Below are 18,787 nucleotides of genomic sequence, written 5' to 3'. Positions count from 1 at the left end.
TTTTCTTTTTTTTTTAGTATTGCTTTTCAGACATGAGTAATTCACAGTTCTGCGTTATGATTCTGAAGTGCGGCCTTCTCAAGGATGAGGCTGACAAACTCGTGTTTCTCCAGACACCCTCGGCACTCCTCTCCCCACGAGGCCAATATGTTCCTCAGCTCCAGCACTCGCATCTTTTTCAGGCCTTCGCTGCTCAGGTCCCTCATCTCGGGCTCTTTGGTAGAGAATCAACATTCAAGAGCATACTCCCAATGGATGAACACGTGCACATTACTGCGCGCTACCATGTTTGAGTTCACATATCTGCATGTCCCTGCTGCTGAGGCGCTGGCATATCTTCTCCACGGGAACGTGCGAGGCCAGGGGCTGACTCACAGATGCTGTGACGCGGGTAGCTGCGTCTTTGCTTGCACCCAGGTAGTAACACTAACACCACATACAGGCCATTATCCCTCAAATTGAGTTGATAAAATCTGTGTATATGTATGAAACATTCTAGAAATAATTGGAAAGTGAATGCTGAATTAAAGAACACTAGGAATTGCTTTAAACTATATCAAATATACATCTAATATACACTGTACACTCATGTTTGCTGTATGTGCTAGGGCACTTAATAGGATTTAAATATATGTTTTTCTATTGTAAGCTCTTCTGTGCGAGTGCTCTCACCAGCCTCGCCTCCTTTCCCTGAGCGGCTGAGCAAGTCTGGAAGAGTTCTTTCTCCACCAGAGCAGGGGTCAGCTCTTTGTGGGTCGACGTCACACTTGCATATAGTCTGTGGAGAAACCCCACGCACACTGCGGACCGGTATTAATTGTCATTAAACATGCTTATTCGTTCATGGTTGGTCCTTCAGCCTCACATGCACTCCACCCTTAATGGCTGTTTGATATCTGGTACATAAAATAAAGATTTCTAAATCACAGCCACTTGCTTTCTTACCTTCACAGTTTCCTGCCTTGGAACAGGACACACTGTTTAAAAGCAGCATGGTGCAGAGGAGAAGTGGCGACATGGCTTGGTGTTGCTGTTATTAATAGCAGCACGGACCAAACCAAATGTTGCTGCCTTTAGCCCGGAGACACATGGACCTGTGTCGTTATCTTCACACAAGTAATGTATTACACATTCACTGTATAATACAGGATATTTGTCTAAAGGATACATTTTGCTTTATTTTATTATTTTTTCTTGATCCATTTTCCATTTGATTTTATTAGAAACCCATGCAGCATTGTTTGCTTAAAAAAAGGTCACATTTTCAGTGTGTGCGTGTGTTTGTGTGTGTGTTAAGTCAGTCCAAAGCCATGTCTAATATAAAAAATAATGCTTTGGCGCCGTCTGGTGGAATATTTGTGCCGAGTAACTTTGTTGAACTGAATTATGAGGCCAATCTTGTCTAAAAGGGAAACCATTTGCCAGACAATCACAGGCACATCTGCTTTAGGTTAGACAAATTCGCACGGATAATTTAGGCCTATTGTCTCCATTCTCCAATGAACCTAACATGCATGTTTTGTTTTTAGAATGTGGAGGTTTGCTCGAGTTTTTGTAGCCAGGCACATCTTAATGCTTTTACTCTGAAAATCTTGACCCGGCCGGATACCGTTTGCCTACCTCGTCGAGCCCACGTGACGCCGGTTACAACTTCAGCATGGCCGCTATCGGCGTACACTTCGGTTACACATGCGCGTGTGTGGCGGTTTTTAAGGTGAGTTCTTGCCCGTAATGTTATTTTCACGTTATCGTTGCATTACTCGCTTAAGTCAGCAGCCGTAGTAGTTATTACATTTTATATTTGGACAGAAATGGCGTTTATTTTGGTCAAATGCTAACATGTTAACTTGGATGCTGTATTACTGCCAGCGAAAGGAAAACGAAAGATGCCATATTTCTTAGTTGTACACTACGTATGTTTGAGCTTTTTTCCTTCTTAGAATATGATGTCATTACGTCTGTGTAGGACGGTCGAGCTGACGTCATCGCCAACGATGCAGGAGACAGGGTGACTCCGGCTGTGGTCGCCTACAGAGAGAATGAACAGGTACACCTCAAAATTGTTCAATATGCTATTAATTGTTGTTGGTTTTTATTCGCAACACCTCCACTTTTCGTATAGGCCTGAGCGATTTCTTTATTTCCACAGAAATTATAGCAATATTAGTGTCTCAAGTTCTCAACAGTTATATGAAAATGAGTACTTTGTCTGAGAATAATGTATCTCTTATCAAGACAAGTAAACACAATCCTTAATAAATTAACATTTTATTGTTAAACAACTGGACTGTCAAACTGCATTGTTCAGCTTATCCTTTTGCCAGCTCTTTCCTACCCTTTTCTCATATAGAGTTGTACAGGTGAGGCAAAGTGACCTCGGCTAAACCTTTGCAGTGGAGTGCACGTACCTCGGGTCAAAAGTTTGCAGCAAGTCACTAAATCACTGCTTGTCCTTCTCGTGTTGCACAAAAAAAGAATGTGAGAAGGATTCCACTGCAACTCGCTTTTTTGACTCAATAGTCTGACGAGGGGGCGAAAAAGTTGCTAAATTGGAAATGTTTGCAGCACTGTTGTTAGTGTTCCAAGGACTTAAATCATCCTGAAAAAGAAACTCTAATCCTAGACTTACAATGGTGTCTCAATAAGATCCATGAAAGGCCAAAATGTTTGTCCTCTGCAGCTTGTGGGGATTGCAGCAAAGCAAGGAAGGGTCCGCAATGCCACCAACACGCTTGACAAAGTCAAGCAAGTGCTGGGCAGAAGGTAATGCCACATTTTCTTGGGCGGTTTTGATTGTTCAAGAGCAAATAAGGGCAAAGGTTTTACGAAGGACTATATAGGTCATAATGAAAAGAAAAAATCAGAAGTTAGAAAATTATATTTTCATGGTTACTTTTCATGCTAGAATGTTGCTCGATATTTTAGTGATAATGTTCATGTCAGATCATATAATTTTTTTCAATTTCTTAAATGTAAAGAGCCCGATGTTACAAAAATGTTCTGTGTTTCCCCCCCAATATAATATGTATGTTCAATATGTTTATAACAATCATATCATATATTTCAGTAATCAAGATTCAAGTAATTTTACAATAAATAAAGCATCATATTAAGAGACTTGTACTTCCACAATCATTGCTTTTCAGGAGACCCCAATAACAACCATTAGCATTGCCGTATCAAAAAGAGCTAGCCATTGCCAGCACTTTAAATCAGTCAATGATTTGTCAAAATAAAACCCACACATGTGGACTGACCAATAATATAGATTAAAAAAAAAAAAGGAAGAAGGCATTTACCAAATGACCTACTGGTATCTGAAATAATCATTTTGTCTGGAAAATATTCAACTTTGTTTTTGTAAAATCACAACGTACCATTTTTCAGTGTGGTTCTAATACTCCTCTGTAAATGTGCACTAGAGTAATCTTTTTACTGTCTACTGAACACTGTATTGTATGATGGTGTTTGTCAATGACCAGATTTGATGACGCAGAGACGCAAGCGCATAAGTCACAGACCAAGTGTCAGGTGAGTTTTATTTTTTTAATTTTTTAATTTTTTTTACATTAATGGTATCGTTGGCCTAAAATGTCAACCATGTTGTACGCACTACGCAGGTTGTCGACCGATCTGGGAAGCCGTATTACGAGATTACAGCAGGAGAACAACCCAAGTATTTTGCTCCGGAGGATGTCGCCAAACTCATATTTCAGAAGATGAAAGGTAACACGCATTCATACATGCAAATCAAGTGGTGAGCTGACGTGTATTTTCTTTTTCCCCTTTCTTCACAGAAACGGCTCAGTCAGCTCTCGGCTCTGATGTGACTGATGCCGTCATTACCGTCCCGTTTGAGTTTGGACCCCCTCAGAAGCAAGCACTGAGGTTGGTCACATCCCTGCCTCGTTTTTCACAGGTAGTGTTGTTGCTGTGCTAACGGGAGGATTGCGTCATGCAGGGAGGCAGCTGAAGCCGCGGGGTTCAACGTCCTCAGATTGATCCACGAACCCGCTGCTGCTCTTTTAGCGTACAACATTGGACAGGATTGTTCTGCTCCAAAGAGGTGCCACTTCATTTTTCTTTGCGTCATGTCCACAAGAATATAAAAAGCAGGACGTATTTTATCATCTTAGAGGCCAGCCATTTCGTGCTAGATGTTGACGACTTGCTGTATTTACACGCGCTGTCTCTTGTGTCGGCAGCCATGTTGTGGTATACAAACTGGGTGGTACGTCGCTGAGCGTGACGGTGCTGCAGGTGAACGGAGGAATGTTTCGCGTCCTGAATACTCACACCGATCACAGCATTGGTGGAGAAAGCTTCACGCAGGCCTTGGCCCAGCATCTCGCCACCGAGTTCAAACGGTACCCCACTAATCCCTCACAATAGTATAGTCCACTCTTTATGCGGACAACTCATTGTTTAACTCCGCCCTTTTGGTTGTGTGTGGCGCAGCACCTTTAAACATGATGTGACCAGCAATGCGCGCGCAATGCTCAAGTTGATGAATGGAGCGGACATGGCCAAGCACTCCCTGTCTACACTGGGATCAGCCAATTGCTTTGTGGACTCCCTGCACGACGGCGCCGACTTTGACTGCAATGTCTCTAGGTTAGTGTGAAAAATTAAGCCGGTACCGGCGTATGTATAAAAAGGGGCTGCTATTATTTTAAAATGAGAGAATGCATTTTTTTTTTGTAGTATTGTGCATGAATGCTGTGAAAGTGGTGGAAATCAGAGCATTGAAATTTGGAGGTTTTGAATTGGTCAAGAAACATGAAAAGGGGAGATCATTATGTAAATTGTGTCTTGTAATTGTGATCTGCTCGATGAGTGAAGTTGTAATGGTTTGAATTGGTCAATTTGGGATTTTGGTGTGCAATTTTGGGTGGAAAGTGGTTCCAAAAATGTTGAGCAATTTACTTTCCAAGTTATAACTCCTCCTAGATTGTGTTCATCTTTTGAAGTTTGAGTGGTTTAAATCCCATGCCAAATATGGAAGGAGAAACATGGTTAGCTAAGAATTGTTTTTTTGTTTTAACCAAACCAACACAACTCCGCCGTGTCCTCTCAGAGCTCGATTTGAGCTGCTCTGCTCCGCCCTCTTCAACAAGAGCATCCAACCAATCAGATGCCTGCTGGAGGAGACCAAACTCTCCACTCGTGACATCAACAAGGTACGTACGCCCCCCTTTTGACACGCCCCGCACTACGGCACAGTCATGGATGACCTGATAATTGGGTTTATGTTGACTTTGAATGTAAGGGAAGATTTATGCTCAATTTGTACTTGCGGCAGGTGGTTTTGTGTGGCGGCTCGGCCCGTGTCCCTCGCCTGCAGCAGATGATTCGCGACATGTTCCCCGATGTGGAGCTCCTGAGCTCCGCGCCTCCCGATGAGGTCATTGCGGTGGGCGCGGCACTGCAGGCAGGTTTGCTGGTGGGCAGGGACCACCTTGTCTCTGATGAAGAATCCGTCCAAGTGGATGCGTCTGCCTCAGACATCCTGCTCAAGGTACACCCGCTTGAAATCAAGTTCATATCACTACTACTTCCTCTTCGGCCATTACTCTATATCTAATTAACTTGAAGCTTTTGTCATTGAACATGTGCCCAATTTTGATTCAAACTTTGAGGATATCTGCACAATGCATTGCAATGGCATTTTAAGTCCAAGTCATGCAGGGTATCAAATGTCCCTCACCCTAATAGTCCTTTTTTTTTTTTTTTTTAAATGAACCACCACCTTCATTTATAGAAAAAGCAAATTACATTGACGTTGTTAAAAACTTTTGCTTAATATTTTTGTTCTGGGAAATGTCCTCATACCAAACAAGCTTTGCAGTGGTTTTCTTTGGGCATCACATGGACATAGAATCGTCATCACATGCTTGAGTATAATATTTGAACTGGAATCTGCGTGGCAGGAGGTGGATGAATCCGGAACGGAGGCGTTCACCGTACTCCTTCCGTCTGGCCTGCCGCTGCCCGCCCGCCGAAATCACACCCTGAGCGTAGGAGGCCAACTCTCCTCTCTCTGCCTGGAGATTTACCAGAGATTTGAATCTGAGCCGCCAGAGAAGCTCGCCAAGGTATAGTAAGATCCAGCAGATTCCCAAATTCACCTCTTTTGTCTGTCAACCATCCATCCATTATCTAGCGCTTATCCGGACTCAGGCCGGGGAACCCATCCCAGTTATTTACTGAGATTTTTTTGGCTACAGATTATTTTGCGGGATCTGGAGCCCCAAGTGGAGCACCACAGCATTGACACAGTGGTCACCATGAAAAGGTGCGGACTCTTTTTTTTTAATCATCACGATTACCAATTTCATTTGTCTGCATCTCCCATTGTTTGTCCGTGTGTGTTCCAGGGATGGTTCCCTCCATGTTGCCTGTGTTGAGCAGAACAGCGGGAGGTCCGAGATTGTCAACATAGCAGCTGCATCCTGAAACTAAATTGCAAGCACACACTTTTTTTTTTTTTTAATTCATTATGTTCGGCCATCAATAAACATGCAAATCCAATTTATTTTCTTTTCTTTTTTTTTACCCGTTTGGCTGCCAATTGCTAAGTGCTCTTCTGCACGGGATAATGTCACAACTTTAAGTATACCTGCACTATACTGTACTCTGAAACTTGGGGGTTAGTGAGTCATAGCTTATGGGTCCATAAATTCATTTGCAATAAATTATTTTATAAATTGCATATGACGGGGTGACAGTGGGAAATGTCCTAATGAAGCAATAGCTCTGATAGGATTGTGACATCCCTGCAAATACTTTTCTTCTAGAACTTGGCTTTATTCTATTAAATATCCATCCATCCATCCATTTTCTGTACCGCTTGTCCTCACAAGGGTCGCGGGTCTATTAAATATGAATTTGGTATGTTTTGAGGGTCCCCCTCCTTCCTTAAAAATATGCAGCTTCTTAATTATGATGTCATTTAGTTGTGCGCATGGTAGTATGTTAAAGTATGCCCCTGTAGAAATTCCCCCTGCAAATGGAAAAACGTTTTGAAGGCCAATAATGTAATGACATCAAATACGAAATGGGGCAGGTGTATTGGAAGGTGTGGCCTGTTGTCCTTAAATTGGCTGAGACGTGCAATCATGATTGGTTTGTTGAATCACATTTACCATACATAAACAATTAGGGGATACATTCCAGTCATCTATAGGATGATTAATAGGCGAGCACAAGGTTTGTTCCAACTTTTTATATTTATTATAGGTAATAATATGCATTGAAACAGGAGTACTTCATAATATGCAAAAATCAATTATTGTCTGTGCTTATCATATGGAGACTGAAGGTCGTCAAAGTCTTTGGCTTCCTACACAACCAGCACTTTCATCTGTGTGGTTTGGAACGAAAGACTCTGCGTTCCCAGATGTCGGGCAAAAGATTCTTCCTCTATTATTCCATTTAGCAGCCGTGCTCGGGTACGATGCGACACTTGAGGATCTTCAGGTAGTTCTGGATCTTGTCCGAGTCGCGGCGAAAGCAGTAGAGCAGCTCGTGGTCTTTCATCAGGCGCCACTCGCCACTTTCCGAGGGCAGGAGATCCTCCAGGGATGACAGCGCGCTGACAGAGTTGCTTATCATCCCCAGTGTCTGCATCTTAAGGTAGAGAAGCGAAACACACACAATATACCAGACACAAACATAATGCGGAGAAACACATAAACGGTGTCGGTATCATATTAAATCTAGTAAACAGCCTGATTTTCAACGGGGAGTACCTTCTCGGCCACTTTCTCCACGCCTTTGCGCAGCTCGTGCACCATGTCGCTCATCTCAAGGGCCTTGTCCGAGCTGAAGTTGGCCAGGTCGTGCTGGCGGGCCGTGATCTGGTGGAAGTGCCACAGGGGGTCCCGCCACGCCAGCAGCAGCTTCAGGATCACCTCGGTTAGCTCCTCGCGCTACACTCGCAATATGACAATGGGGAAATGGGTTTGGTCAGGGAATGTTCTCTGGGGAATTACTACAGTAAATACAGTCGACACGTCATAGCAGGCGGGGCGTAACGTTAAGGTGGATTCACCGCTATTCTCTGAGCGTTCTCCTTGCCGTTGGGGGTGAGGAGGGCGGAGGTGTGACAGTTGCGGCTAACCCTTCCGATGGGATTCCTGCTGGGCACAAAGTACTGCTCCTGCTCGGTGCACATCCAAGAGAAAATATCAAAAGGTCTGATGTCATGTAAATGTCAACGGGTGGCAGAGTAAAGCAGTGATGACTGTGGCTGTGCACGTGAGGTTGAATCCAAATGGGTGAGTCGATAGTTTGCGCTTTTCGGAATGCAATCCTGAGTTTTAAAAGGCAGTCAGAGACTCGTAAATTATTTGACAAATGCTTTCAGATAACCAATTTCAGTAACACTTTGCCCAAATATAACAATACACATTTGACTTCCTAGACACTAAGGAAGGATGGGGGGGGGGGGGGGGGGTTGATGATGCAACTTACAAACTCCGAGTGAAGGTCATTGGAGAGGCCGTGCATCCTGGCCGAGTGCTGGATGACCCTGTCGAACAGGTTGGCCAGCGAGACGACGCGGCACCTGGCCTGGCCGTTGGCACAGATGGGTGCTGCAGCCACGTTGGCCGGTCTGCTGCCCAACGTTATACTGGCCAATAACACCCAAACTAGGAGGCGGAATTGACGAGATGAATGGGGGGGGGGGGGGGGGGTTGGATGGCAAACAAAGCGATAGAAGTACCTGATGTGATGTTTCGCGGCATCCTGCAAACTGAGGAGGAGCTCCTTTCTCCGAGTGGAAAGTGTGAAGGTCTCTCTCCGGCTCTCGTCTTTAATAGTGACCGCAAGAGCGAGGAGGCGGGGAAGCAGGCAGGTTAAAAAAAAAAAGGGGGTCAACCATTTGACATACGATAGTACTCCTGTGAATCATGAATCATAGCTTGAGATCACACACGCAATCTCAAATGGGGACGTAGCAAGGTATTTTTATTTTTTTTTAAATATTTTTTGATAAGCTCGAGCTCACCCACAACCCAAATTAGAAGATGGATGGATTTTATATGGGAAGCTCACAGTGTTAAAAAAAAAAAAAAAGATTACAGTCCCGACTCCCAAGGTCCTATAATAATTTCACAGACTTATGAAAACTTGAGCAGGACAGAAGGTAAAATGAATATCTCCATCTATATATGACATTGAGTTTTGGAGAAATACATATAAGACAAATCCTTATCCTATTTACAGAAATGAGCGAAGAGTCATTAATCGCGCTAAATAAATCGAACCAACAATTTTAGAAAATGAATTTAAATACTTCAAAATGTTTTGATTTAGTCGAATATCATACTAAATACAACATATGTCATATTGTATATACAATATTTTTGCTACATAAAAACATGAACCAACCTATTCCATTTTTGAATAAGGCTGTAGCATATGAAAATGTGGAATAAGTGAAACACTGTGTATACTTTCCAAATATGTCAAATCTGCCCGGCCCGGTGCATGTGTTGTCTTCCTGGGTGCAAGCGCGAACCCTGACTAACCCCGGGGCTCTCTACGGAAGCAATGACATCATTAAAAGGAGGGGATGTCATTCCAACATTCTCAAACGTTGGGGTTTACTCGTCAGCCATGTGGCAAAGCAGATGGCAAAAAAGGTCACAGGAAGCACTGTGGGCACTAACAGGAAGAGAAGACTGACCCGACGAGCGACCTTCTGCGAGAGCTGACAATGCCACTGAGAGCATTGTGTCACTTTGGGTTCGAAGATGGGTGAATGTCAAGCAATAGTGTATTGAATTCATGTCGTAAGCAGCTGACTCACCAGCATACGTACTCGGTCAGGGTTTCCCAAACTGTGGGGTTGGACCCAAAATGGATCCATTAGTTTTAATTGTATATTTGTTATGGAAAATCCATGATCATCCTAGGAACAGTGATAATGACCACGATAATTCCAAAAACACTGAGTCACATCTCTGGAAGGGATATATTAATTAATTAATTATGAGAGTTGAATATCAACGTAGAAGATGAATTTGATCCACAATTGGAGAAATGGTGGGCCACAGCAACATAATTCAAGTTGATATAATAATCCAAAATGTTTATTTTGGTAAAACAAACAGGTCGTTTTGGGTCCTCCTGCAGATGGACACAGTTTCCTCAATGGTTGCTGCAGTGATGAATGGGGGCGCCACGTGATTCTGCACGCACGTTCACCTAAACACAGGATTACACTGGCACGTTGTCTGCGTGGCCTCTTCAGACTGACCTGCTCCATGGCCAGAAGCGTTTTTTTTCTTCCAAACAGTCTGTCAGGGCACAAACGGCACCCGGGGACTCGATCTCAATGGCGTGTAGCATTTTGTTTATTAACCAGAGGTGGGCATTCCGTCAGTACGGAATGAGGAATGATGAAAAACAATAAATATATGACACATTGTCAAAGTGGGTTTTCGACCGTTAGTCAGTAACCGGGTTTAGTACCGACGCAGCTCTCTAACATACTTGTATTGACAATTCCCAACATCTGAACATTTCTGATATTTTATCAATGCAAATGCTTCCTTTACATGCGGTGAAAACGAACAGCATATTGTATTGCTTTGGTCTGTGACTAGTATACAAAACAGGCATATTGTTTTGTCAAACTACATTTCATCACACTTTGAATTCAAAATCCTCACAAATCAAATAACAACAATCCAAAGCCCAATGCGTGTCAATGAGCGGAGAGCTTCCTTTCACCGAGCTGACTGACATTTTAAGGTACATAATAACATAAGGTTGGAGTTGTCAATACTGGTGTGTCTCAATGAATTACATTATCATGGAAAATATAATTTATTACAGTAGTTGAATTAAATACACTAAATATTTCATGACTTTAATATATCATATGATGCAGTCAACGGAAACCTAAAATTCAACATTTATATGAAATATCACAGTAACGATGAAAAGTACTTTAAATATAGAAAGTAGGCAGGGTACGCTATATTCCTGAACGTTCGTAATACACCACCACGATTTTTTTTTAAATTGTTTTATTTTTTGGGCATGACGGAAAAGGTCAATGCTATCTCTCAAATTCAGTCAACCTCTACGTCCGGGTGGGCGAGGTCATGTTGACATACATTCATTTGCCACATTTCGCCGATTGCGGGGGACGCTTGTTAATAAAACAAGCGCTTTCCCATTTACGCGTATCACTTTCGTGGCAGGAAGTTAGTTGCCTGTCAGAATCAAGATGGCGGCGTCCGCAGCTGAAGAGAGACCATCTGAAAATCTGTCAAAAGAGTATTTAAATCCCGTTTTAACAGATACTCTTGACAACGGGTGTTTTTCGGACCTTTCCGACGAACTGCGTGACTATGTGGTGGGGTTTATAGAGAAAGAGGTGGGCAGCAACGTGAAATCTCTGAAGAATGTCGGCAGCTTGCTGGAGAAATTAAAAGACGACAACCGCATACTCGAAGAACAGGTGACCGTTAAATGAGCTTGTAAATGAATTTACAACAAGGCGTTGTAAAGGTTTTAATTGATGTGTCGTGTCTGCTTAGGTGTTGACAGTGTCCAGCTCTGTACCTCCCCAAGTGTCTGTAGCTCTGTCTGCTGCTGAAGATGCCAGATCTTCTTTGGAGGAGCTTTTGACACGGGAGGAAGTCATCTCCACAAAACTGCAACAGGTAAATTGCTGCTATTATTATTATTATTAATCTTATTACAGTTGTGTGTGTGTATATAATCATTAGACACTGTACAAACTTGCCACTGTGAAGAGTGTTTAGAAATGCATTTGGGAGTTTTTGTCAGAATGTCCCTGAAACAAACACAAAAATCCTAATCATTGCACCCCAATATAAAGTATATTAAAAATAATAACTTCATGGTCACATACTAACGCTTGGGGTAGAACTTTGTCCCCTTTGTAGCCTGTTACTGTACTATTATAAGTTAACATAGTATATATTTCACCCATTACTGTTTTATTAATTATGACCCAAGTCCTTCACAAATATTTGGATAAAGCAGTTCCTTATTCCCTCTTGTAGCACCTCCAGAGTTCCCACCCATGGATGGATACTTTCGGCCAGAAGTTGAGCCAAGTGGAGACGGTGGAGAGACACATGAAGTATCTGCGCTGCCTTCAGCACATTGAAGAGCTCAGGTACTAAAACGAACATCTGACATGCGGTTTTTAAGCCAATTTTGTATTTAATGCACACTGTGTGCGCAAAGCGCTGTCGTCCAGCAGTGTCTGATGACCAGCAGTGTGTGGGAGGCCATCAGGGCTGTGGAGAGCATGGCTGTGATGGATGCCGGCCTGAGTCAGTCCAAATGCTTTCATCTACGGGACTTCCTCCGAGAAACTCTTCAATTCTGGCACAAGATCATCAAGGATCGGCTGACTGGGTAAACACCCACTTTGTCACTGAGAAGCAAATGTGGCATACAATGGTACCCTAAATTATTTAAGTTGACTTAAATGTCATTCTGAACTTCCACAACCCCACCCCACTTATTTTTTTTATTCTTTTATTTTTATTTTTATTTTTTTAAGTCCTCTCAACATACTGTACTTGATGGCCAAGAAAGGCGCCTCTAAATATAATTTATTATTATTATTATTATTATTATTATTATTTTAATGATGTTGTAAATTATTTTTTTTATCCCTATTGAGATAAGTACAAATATTTTGGGTTAATTGAAATATTCTCTTCTTGATCCTGTGCAATTCTCAGGGACTTGGAGAAGGTGTTGACACAGCTCCACTGGCCAATCATATCCCCTCCGACCCAGTCCCTCACACCCACTGCCAATGGGCAAGAGCTGGCCAGTCAGCTGGAGCTGCTGGTCACACAGCTGTTGGCCCTACAGACATCGTATCCTTCACTTAAAACATCCGGCCAAGTCTATGAAGTGACTCTGGTAAGCGTCAAGATTCTTTAACTTCCTGTGTGCAGTGATGACCTCATCTCTCAGAGGACGTCGCCTCCCTCCAAAGCCGTAGTCCAGCCAGTTGCTTTTCCACAAGCTCCTCCCCTCTGCCTGCCCATCCAGACCATGCTGCAGCCACTCAGCAAGAGGTTCCGATATCACTTCTACGGCAATCGACAGACTAACACTCCCGGCAAGGTTGCGCTCCCTCCCTCACTCATCACATGCACGCGCACAGTAGTAACCCTCTGTTTGTGAACCCTGCATCTGTGTGTGTGCATTTGCAGCCAGAGTGGTACTTGACTCAGGTGCTTATGTGGATAGGGAACAGCACAACCTTCATGGAAGAAAAGATCCAGCCTATCCTGGACCGAGCTAATGCCAACATCAATGCCAGGGTGTGTATGAAGAAATTTACCTTTGCAGACATAGAAGTAGCTCTGCTCGGTATTGATTGCCACTGTCACAGTAATTAGAAGACTAGTAATTATTAAAATAATGACACGTATACTTCAGAAATATATTTTGAAAAGATTTGCTAGAATTTATTTTTTAAAAATCAAGGTGTTGACTAACTGCAACATTCTAGTGCAGAGCTCATGAAATGCATAATTGAATTCATTAATGAAAAATCCTCAAAAATATTTTAAGTTAAATTGATAGAAAGAAAAATTAAAAGGAAATGCATTGATCATGATATAAAAACATTTACTTCACTTTCTTATTTTTTTTAATTATTTTTTTATGGTGAATCGTTTTTAGACAAATACTGTAATAAAAATATATTCAGATAAACACATTGTATAAATAAGAGTTCAAATTGTATTTTGTCTTTGACTTTATATTTGGAATTATATAATTAAACATTAGCAAACTTGAATTGTTATTGACATTTTAAATAATCACATTTTCTTTTCTATGTATTTTTTAACGAGTGAAAACAAGTTAACGAGTTACATCACTATTGGAACAAAGTTTTTGAAACGAGTCTCAAAGTGTGGTATGCAGCAATTTATAGTAGAGTACATTTGTTAAGTACAGTTCAGCTGTATTTAAGTACTTAATGGGTTGGTTTTCAAACATTTATTTAGGTACATTTTTGTAGTTTTGTGTAATACATTTTATTTGTTTTGTTTTATCAGCTTTTTATTTTCCTATATGTAAGTGTGGTGTTAATGTTCGGTTAAAGCCTCTGAACGCAGAACATTTAATTTCGAATTGCTACTGCCACCTGTGGGTGAAAAATGAAACTGCACACTCCCTTCGCACATGACATCACATCCGCAGACAGAGGTCGAGCAATTTGAACCGAATCCAGTCTGAAAGCTATTTTCCAGAGGCTTGCAGGAGTACCCATTGTGAACAGCTAAGGTGTTCATTTACTAATTAGAAAATGTTTCAGTCATAAATGGTCAGCCTATTGTAAATATATTTCTGTGCAAATTGTGACATAGAGCAGCTTCCTTCCCTTCCTTGTAAGTCTACTTAAAAAAAATCAAAAAAACAAATGAGTGTACTCTTTCATCTTCTTTGATTTCAGGTGGAGCTGTGTAGAGGCCTGCTGTCTCTAGTCCAGGAGAAGGTCGCAGGCGACGCATCCCGCCTCCTCTATGACGACACGCTCTTCTGCCACCTGGTGGAGGAAGTGCTGCAGTTCGAGAAGGAGCTGCGGAGCAACCACTCGTACCCGGCTGTTCTGCCCGGCCTGCTCCACCTGCTGCTTGATGACGCCGTCCTCCAGAAATGGCTGACGGTGGAGAAGAAGAGTAGGTTGACACATTTCTCCGCGGCTGCTGGCACAATTCTAGCAGTGTTGTGTGTGTGCAGTGGCGGTGGAGAAGATGGACGCCATGTTGTCGGCCGAGGGAGCGTGGAGCTCTCAGTACAAAGACATACGAGACATGGATGAGCTGAAGTCCCCGGATTGCGCTGAGACGTTCATGACTCTGCTGCAGGTCATTACCGGTAAGCCTGACCCCATCGGGAGGAACACTGAGCATCACTACAGTATTAAAATCGGCCTTTTTATCTGAATTTTTGTTTTTTTCTTAGACCGCTACCGGGCATTACCATGTCCGTCTGCACAGCTGAAGTTTCTAGAGCTGCAGAAAGACTTGGTAGATGACTTCCGTATACGACTCACTCAGGTAATAAAGTCAACAATACATTTGCATAGGGTTTTTGGTTTTCGATTTTCTCTTCGGAATCTCGGCTGCTTTAGTCACCTCTTGCCTCGTCGCAATGCGCTAACTCGGCTACCATGGTAACGAAACTCACACTCTGCAGTGTACAGGTGGTCAAAGTGAGTCGTGGTGCTTTGATGTGATTGATACAGAACTGCCCGACCAATACTAAATGGTTTCAACCAGTGTGCCGTGAGAATGTAAGAGACCTTTCATGACGATACCTTGGAAGTCTTTAAAATAGTTGGGAAAAGAAATGTCTCTTTTAAGAAATCTACCATATAGGGTTGACAACCATTTTATGCAGTGTTCTTCCATTCCCACGGGCTCATATGTACAGTATTTGGATAATTGACTATCTGGGTGCTGTAATTTCTCAATGGCAAATGTTTTGACAGTTAAAGAATTAAAAATTGAAATTTAAAGCAGAAAGCCTGCACTATAATCACATCATGGTTGTTTCACAATATTGTGGTGGTGCATAAAGGAACGAAATCTTAAAAACTGGATGGACTTGATTCCACATAACTTTGACACAATCCATTAAATATGTTTTATGTCATTTTTGTGCACATTTCTTTCTGGTTTCTGTGTAAATTTCTTTTAACGCCAACTTTTTGCGTATGCAGGAGGTTGCTATCGCTGAAGGTGGACACTTTGTCATTGTTTTGCCTGGGCCGAAATCTGCTCTCAACTGACTGCTATTTGAATCCATTTCATCCAAGGTGATGAAGGAGGAGTCGCGCTGCCCGCTCAGTCCACGCTATTGCGCCATACTCAACGCCGTCAACTACATTTCCACCATCCTGACAGACTGGGGAGACAATGTGGTAAGGCCCAGTTCCACCTGTGTGGCAATTTGTGACCAATAGCTTAACACTTGACATTTTATTGTATTTGTGTGTATAAATGTGAATTTTTATACTGTATAGATAATTTGATCCTTTTAGATTGTATGTTTATTCATGTGTACAAAAATGTTTAGTGTAGGTAAATATTTATTTTCATTGGTTAATTGAAGCTCCTGACATGAGTCCAAAGTTCAACTCAAAGCGCGTGTTTAGTTTTTCCTGCAGCTGCAGCAGGCGGCCGTGTCTCTAAGCGACGAGGCGGTGGTGGGAGGCCTGGGTGTGATGGAGATGGGTCGCCTGGCCTCTCTGGAGAGCTCGCTGTTTGAAGGCCTGCTAGCCCTGCTGGATCGACTTCGAGGAGACATGATGGGCCGGTTGCTGGATGGCATCATGAGGGACATCACAGAAAAAGCCAAAGCATACTGCCAAGATAGGTGAGGATTATTATTATTATTATTATTATTGTGGTGAGGCACAAGTTTTAGTTTTGCATTAATCGCCTCTGTTGTCCTCCCCATGTAGGTGGTTTTCTCATCCGTCCCAGCACGACTTGTCCGCCATGTCTTTGTCCAGTTCCGCATGTCCCATGATGCTTTGCATTAGGGACAGTCTGTTGAACCTGCACCAGGTTTTAAGTCTGTCTCTGTTCCAGCTGGCTTGGCAGGGCCTTGCAGAGAGACTGGACAGCTTTCTCTACCAGGAAGTAAGGACTTGAAGCGGATAAATTAAATAACACTTTTTTTTTTTTTCACAATTTCAAAGTATTACCACTTGTCCTAATTAAAGTGACTTTATATTTGCATATATGTTTGTCACTTTTTCAGGTAGTCCTGTCCAATCATTTTAGCGATGGCGGAGCAGCTCAGCTTCAGTTTGACATGACCAGAAATCTTTTCCCTCTCTTTGGTCATTACTGCAAACGACCTGAGAACTTTTTTAAGCAGTAAGTGCAAACAAAATGTATCGTAGGCCGCATTTACATTCATCTGCTAAAAGGGAGAAAGTTCCCTGAAGTTTTCCAGATTTTTACAGCCATTATAATACAGTATTCTACTTGACTTGACATTTCTAACACATATTGATGAAGAACGTGGTTATCGGCGTGAAGGCATTGTTCCATTTTAATATATGATTTTGACTGACACGGTAGTCGTGTTGATGAACATTATTTATTTTAAATGTTGTACTGTATATTTTTTACACAACATTCTGCCCCCAAAAATTCCCTATCTATTTTTTTTAATTAAATTTCATGTCTTCCCAGTGTGAAGGAAGCCTGCATCATCTTATGCCTCAACGTGGGTTCGGCTATCCTGCTGAGAGACCTCATCAAGGAGTCTTCTTCGGCAGAGGACACGAGAGCCTGGGCGGGAAGGGATGACCCTTCGCCGCAGTCCGCCTTGAATGAGTTGGGAGTTTACTACTTGGCCCCTTGTGACGTATTAATTCTCTTTCACCTCAGAGCCTCCTGGCCTGGACAGTGACAATTGCGTCTCAAACCTATCCACAATTGAATATTTCATTTGTATCGTACTAAATTTATATAGATGTGTCTGTTGTCATTATAAAACCCATCAGTCCTTTTCTGTAACTTTAGCTGGTGTCATGACTAGTTTTATTACAAATATTATACATTCTTATCCATCTGTCTTGCTGTACATGAAGACCGTAACACCAATCAATCATGATTATGTATATATATATATATATTTTTTTTTTTAAAGAAGCCCAAAACAAGAATCCCCATTGGACTAACATGACGTGGTCACTGGATCTGTTATGACTCTTTAGACACATGACTGTCTCCGATCTGAAAAAGGGCAAACTGTTCCTGTGGGGATCCTCTTTATATCAGTATTGGAGCTTTCGTGTCCTTTGCGGTCTTGTCAATAGAAAGTCAAATCTCCAATGTGGATGACATCTATTTCTCTGGCTGTTCCACAACCTGGATGTTGATGTTCTCCTTCTTCCCTTTGTGTCCTGGTAGTCTGAGACTCCTCTCACATAAAATAATCTCAGATTCCTCCCCGTCCTCAGAGTCAGAAGAATCCTCCTCTGACTCGCTATCGGATCCGCTGAGCTCTACCAACGCGAGGTCCTGGAAACCACAAGAAAGAATTGAGACAACTGTAACAAATCAGGTCATCAAACTACAGTGAGAATGCTTCTTGCTCACCATCTCGATAACTTTTTCTGCCCCTTCGACGTCCTCTATGTTGAAATGTCCTGCAGGAGATTCTTCAATCTGCTGCTTTAGCTTTTGATTGGCTTCTGCTATCTGTGGGAGGAAACTTTGTAGCCGTTCCATCACTGTTCCACAACACAAAAACAAGATTTTATTTGTATATGCATTTATTCTTCATTCCAATGGTAAATATAATCCCGTGACCACAGTTCATCCCACCGCTGCTTCGTGGAACTCTTTCTGTTGTCAGGCCAGCCGGTGCTTTAAGGAGCAACTTCTCAACGAGACCTGAGGCGTCAAAAATGAAACAGAACGAAGTTAATATTTTGCCTCGACTACGTACAAATGAATCAGTCGTAAACGAAGGACCCTCTAGCGTGTTTTTTCGAAATGAATCGCGCAAAAGCCACCCCATCTTCCATTTAATCTCCCTTTTAAGAGCAAAATAAAGTTGTCTTTGCTTACCTCCATTGCTACCACATGAGAGCAAATCCTGTGAACTTGATTTACTGTTGTTATCCATTACAGAAGCCGCACGACTCCAAAACGTGAGCGTAGTTTTGGTCAGAATTGAAAGAACTAAATCCGGGTTAAAAGTGTAGACGCTGCTGCTCAGTGTGCTCAATGTG

At 42.3% G+C, this 18,787-nt stretch overlaps 5 protein-coding genes across 7 annotated transcripts; 2 read left to right on the top strand and 3 right to left on the bottom strand.

The window, feature by feature from the left end:
• Positions 1 to 13: 13 nt before the first annotated feature.
• cdnf (cerebral dopamine neurotrophic factor) lies at positions 14 to 1,025 on the bottom strand. Its single transcript, XM_086059839.1, has 4 exons — positions 946 to 1,025; positions 673 to 800; positions 285 to 426; positions 14 to 214 (listed from the first exon to the last, which is right to left on the bottom strand). The coding sequence occupies exons 1-4, from the start codon at positions 1,016 to 1,018 to the stop codon at positions 42 to 44; spliced, it is 516 nt and encodes a 171-aa protein (XP_085915965.1). The 5' UTR covers positions 1,019 to 1,025; the 3' UTR covers positions 14 to 41.
• Positions 668 to 6,531, top strand: hspa14 (heat shock protein family A (Hsp70) member 14). Of its 3 annotated transcripts, none has more exons than XM_086059835.1 (15): positions 668 to 810; positions 954 to 1,714; positions 1,967 to 2,047; positions 2,681 to 2,763; positions 3,483 to 3,531; positions 3,621 to 3,726; positions 3,798 to 3,888; positions 3,962 to 4,066; positions 4,206 to 4,367; positions 4,459 to 4,614; positions 5,078 to 5,180; positions 5,303 to 5,518; positions 5,931 to 6,095; positions 6,228 to 6,295; positions 6,378 to 6,531. In XM_086059835.1, exons 2-15 carry the CDS (start codon positions 1,658 to 1,660, stop codon positions 6,454 to 6,456), a joined length of 1,521 nt encoding a protein of 506 aa, XP_085915961.1. In that variant the 5' UTR covers positions 668 to 810; positions 954 to 1,657; the 3' UTR covers positions 6,457 to 6,531. The 3 variants fall into 3 exon arrangements, with proteins under 3 accessions (XP_085915961.1, XP_085915962.1, XP_085915963.1); XM_086059836.1 differs by lacking the exon at positions 668 to 810 and having other exon boundaries at positions 984 to 1,116; positions 1,530 to 1,714; XM_086059837.1 differs by lacking the exons at positions 668 to 810; positions 2,681 to 2,763 and having other exon boundaries at positions 1,644 to 1,714.
• Positions 6,532 to 7,265: 734 nt separating this feature from the next.
• Positions 7,266 to 8,777, bottom strand: prl2 (prolactin 2). Its single transcript, XM_086059774.1, has 5 exons — positions 8,729 to 8,777; positions 8,476 to 8,654; positions 8,054 to 8,161; positions 7,752 to 7,931; positions 7,266 to 7,629 (listed from the first exon to the last, which is right to left on the bottom strand). Exons 1-5 carry the CDS (start codon positions 8,748 to 8,750, stop codon positions 7,435 to 7,437), a joined length of 684 nt encoding a protein of 227 aa, XP_085915900.1. The 5' UTR covers positions 8,751 to 8,777; the 3' UTR covers positions 7,266 to 7,434.
• Positions 8,778 to 11,227: 2,450 nt separating this feature from the next.
• Positions 11,228 to 17,569, top strand: rint1 (RAD50 interactor 1). Its single transcript, XM_086058549.1, has 15 exons — positions 11,228 to 11,479; positions 11,559 to 11,684; positions 12,051 to 12,166; positions 12,238 to 12,411; positions 12,744 to 12,884; positions 12,966 to 13,137; positions 13,227 to 13,337; positions 14,480 to 14,705; positions 14,767 to 14,904; positions 14,992 to 15,086; positions 15,848 to 15,952; positions 16,187 to 16,407; positions 16,496 to 16,676; positions 16,798 to 16,916; positions 17,238 to 17,569. The coding sequence occupies exons 1-15, from the start codon at positions 11,246 to 11,248 to the stop codon at positions 17,455 to 17,457; spliced, it is 2,379 nt and encodes a 792-aa protein (XP_085914675.1). The 5' UTR covers positions 11,228 to 11,245; the 3' UTR covers positions 17,458 to 17,569.
• nopchap1 (NOP protein chaperone 1) lies at positions 17,124 to 18,786 on the bottom strand. Its single transcript, XM_086058555.1, has 4 exons — positions 18,624 to 18,786; positions 18,378 to 18,446; positions 18,150 to 18,283; positions 17,124 to 18,071 (listed from the first exon to the last, which is right to left on the bottom strand). The coding sequence occupies exons 1-4, from the start codon at positions 18,679 to 18,681 to the stop codon at positions 17,895 to 17,897; spliced, it is 438 nt and encodes a 145-aa protein (XP_085914681.1). The 5' UTR covers positions 18,682 to 18,786; the 3' UTR covers positions 17,124 to 17,894.
• Position 18,787: the final 1 nt, after the last annotated feature.

The sequence above is a fragment of the Leptonotus elevatus genome, chromosome 17 (genome assembly GCF_054856555.1).
Source record: "Leptonotus elevatus isolate MCC_2025b chromosome 17, RoL_Lele_1.0, whole genome shotgun sequence".
NCBI classification, from domain to species: domain Eukaryota; kingdom Metazoa; phylum Chordata; class Actinopteri; order Syngnathiformes; family Syngnathidae; genus Leptonotus; species Leptonotus elevatus.
The sequence above is the reverse complement of the archived record's forward strand: the minus strand, read 5'-3'. Positions and strand labels throughout refer to the sequence as shown.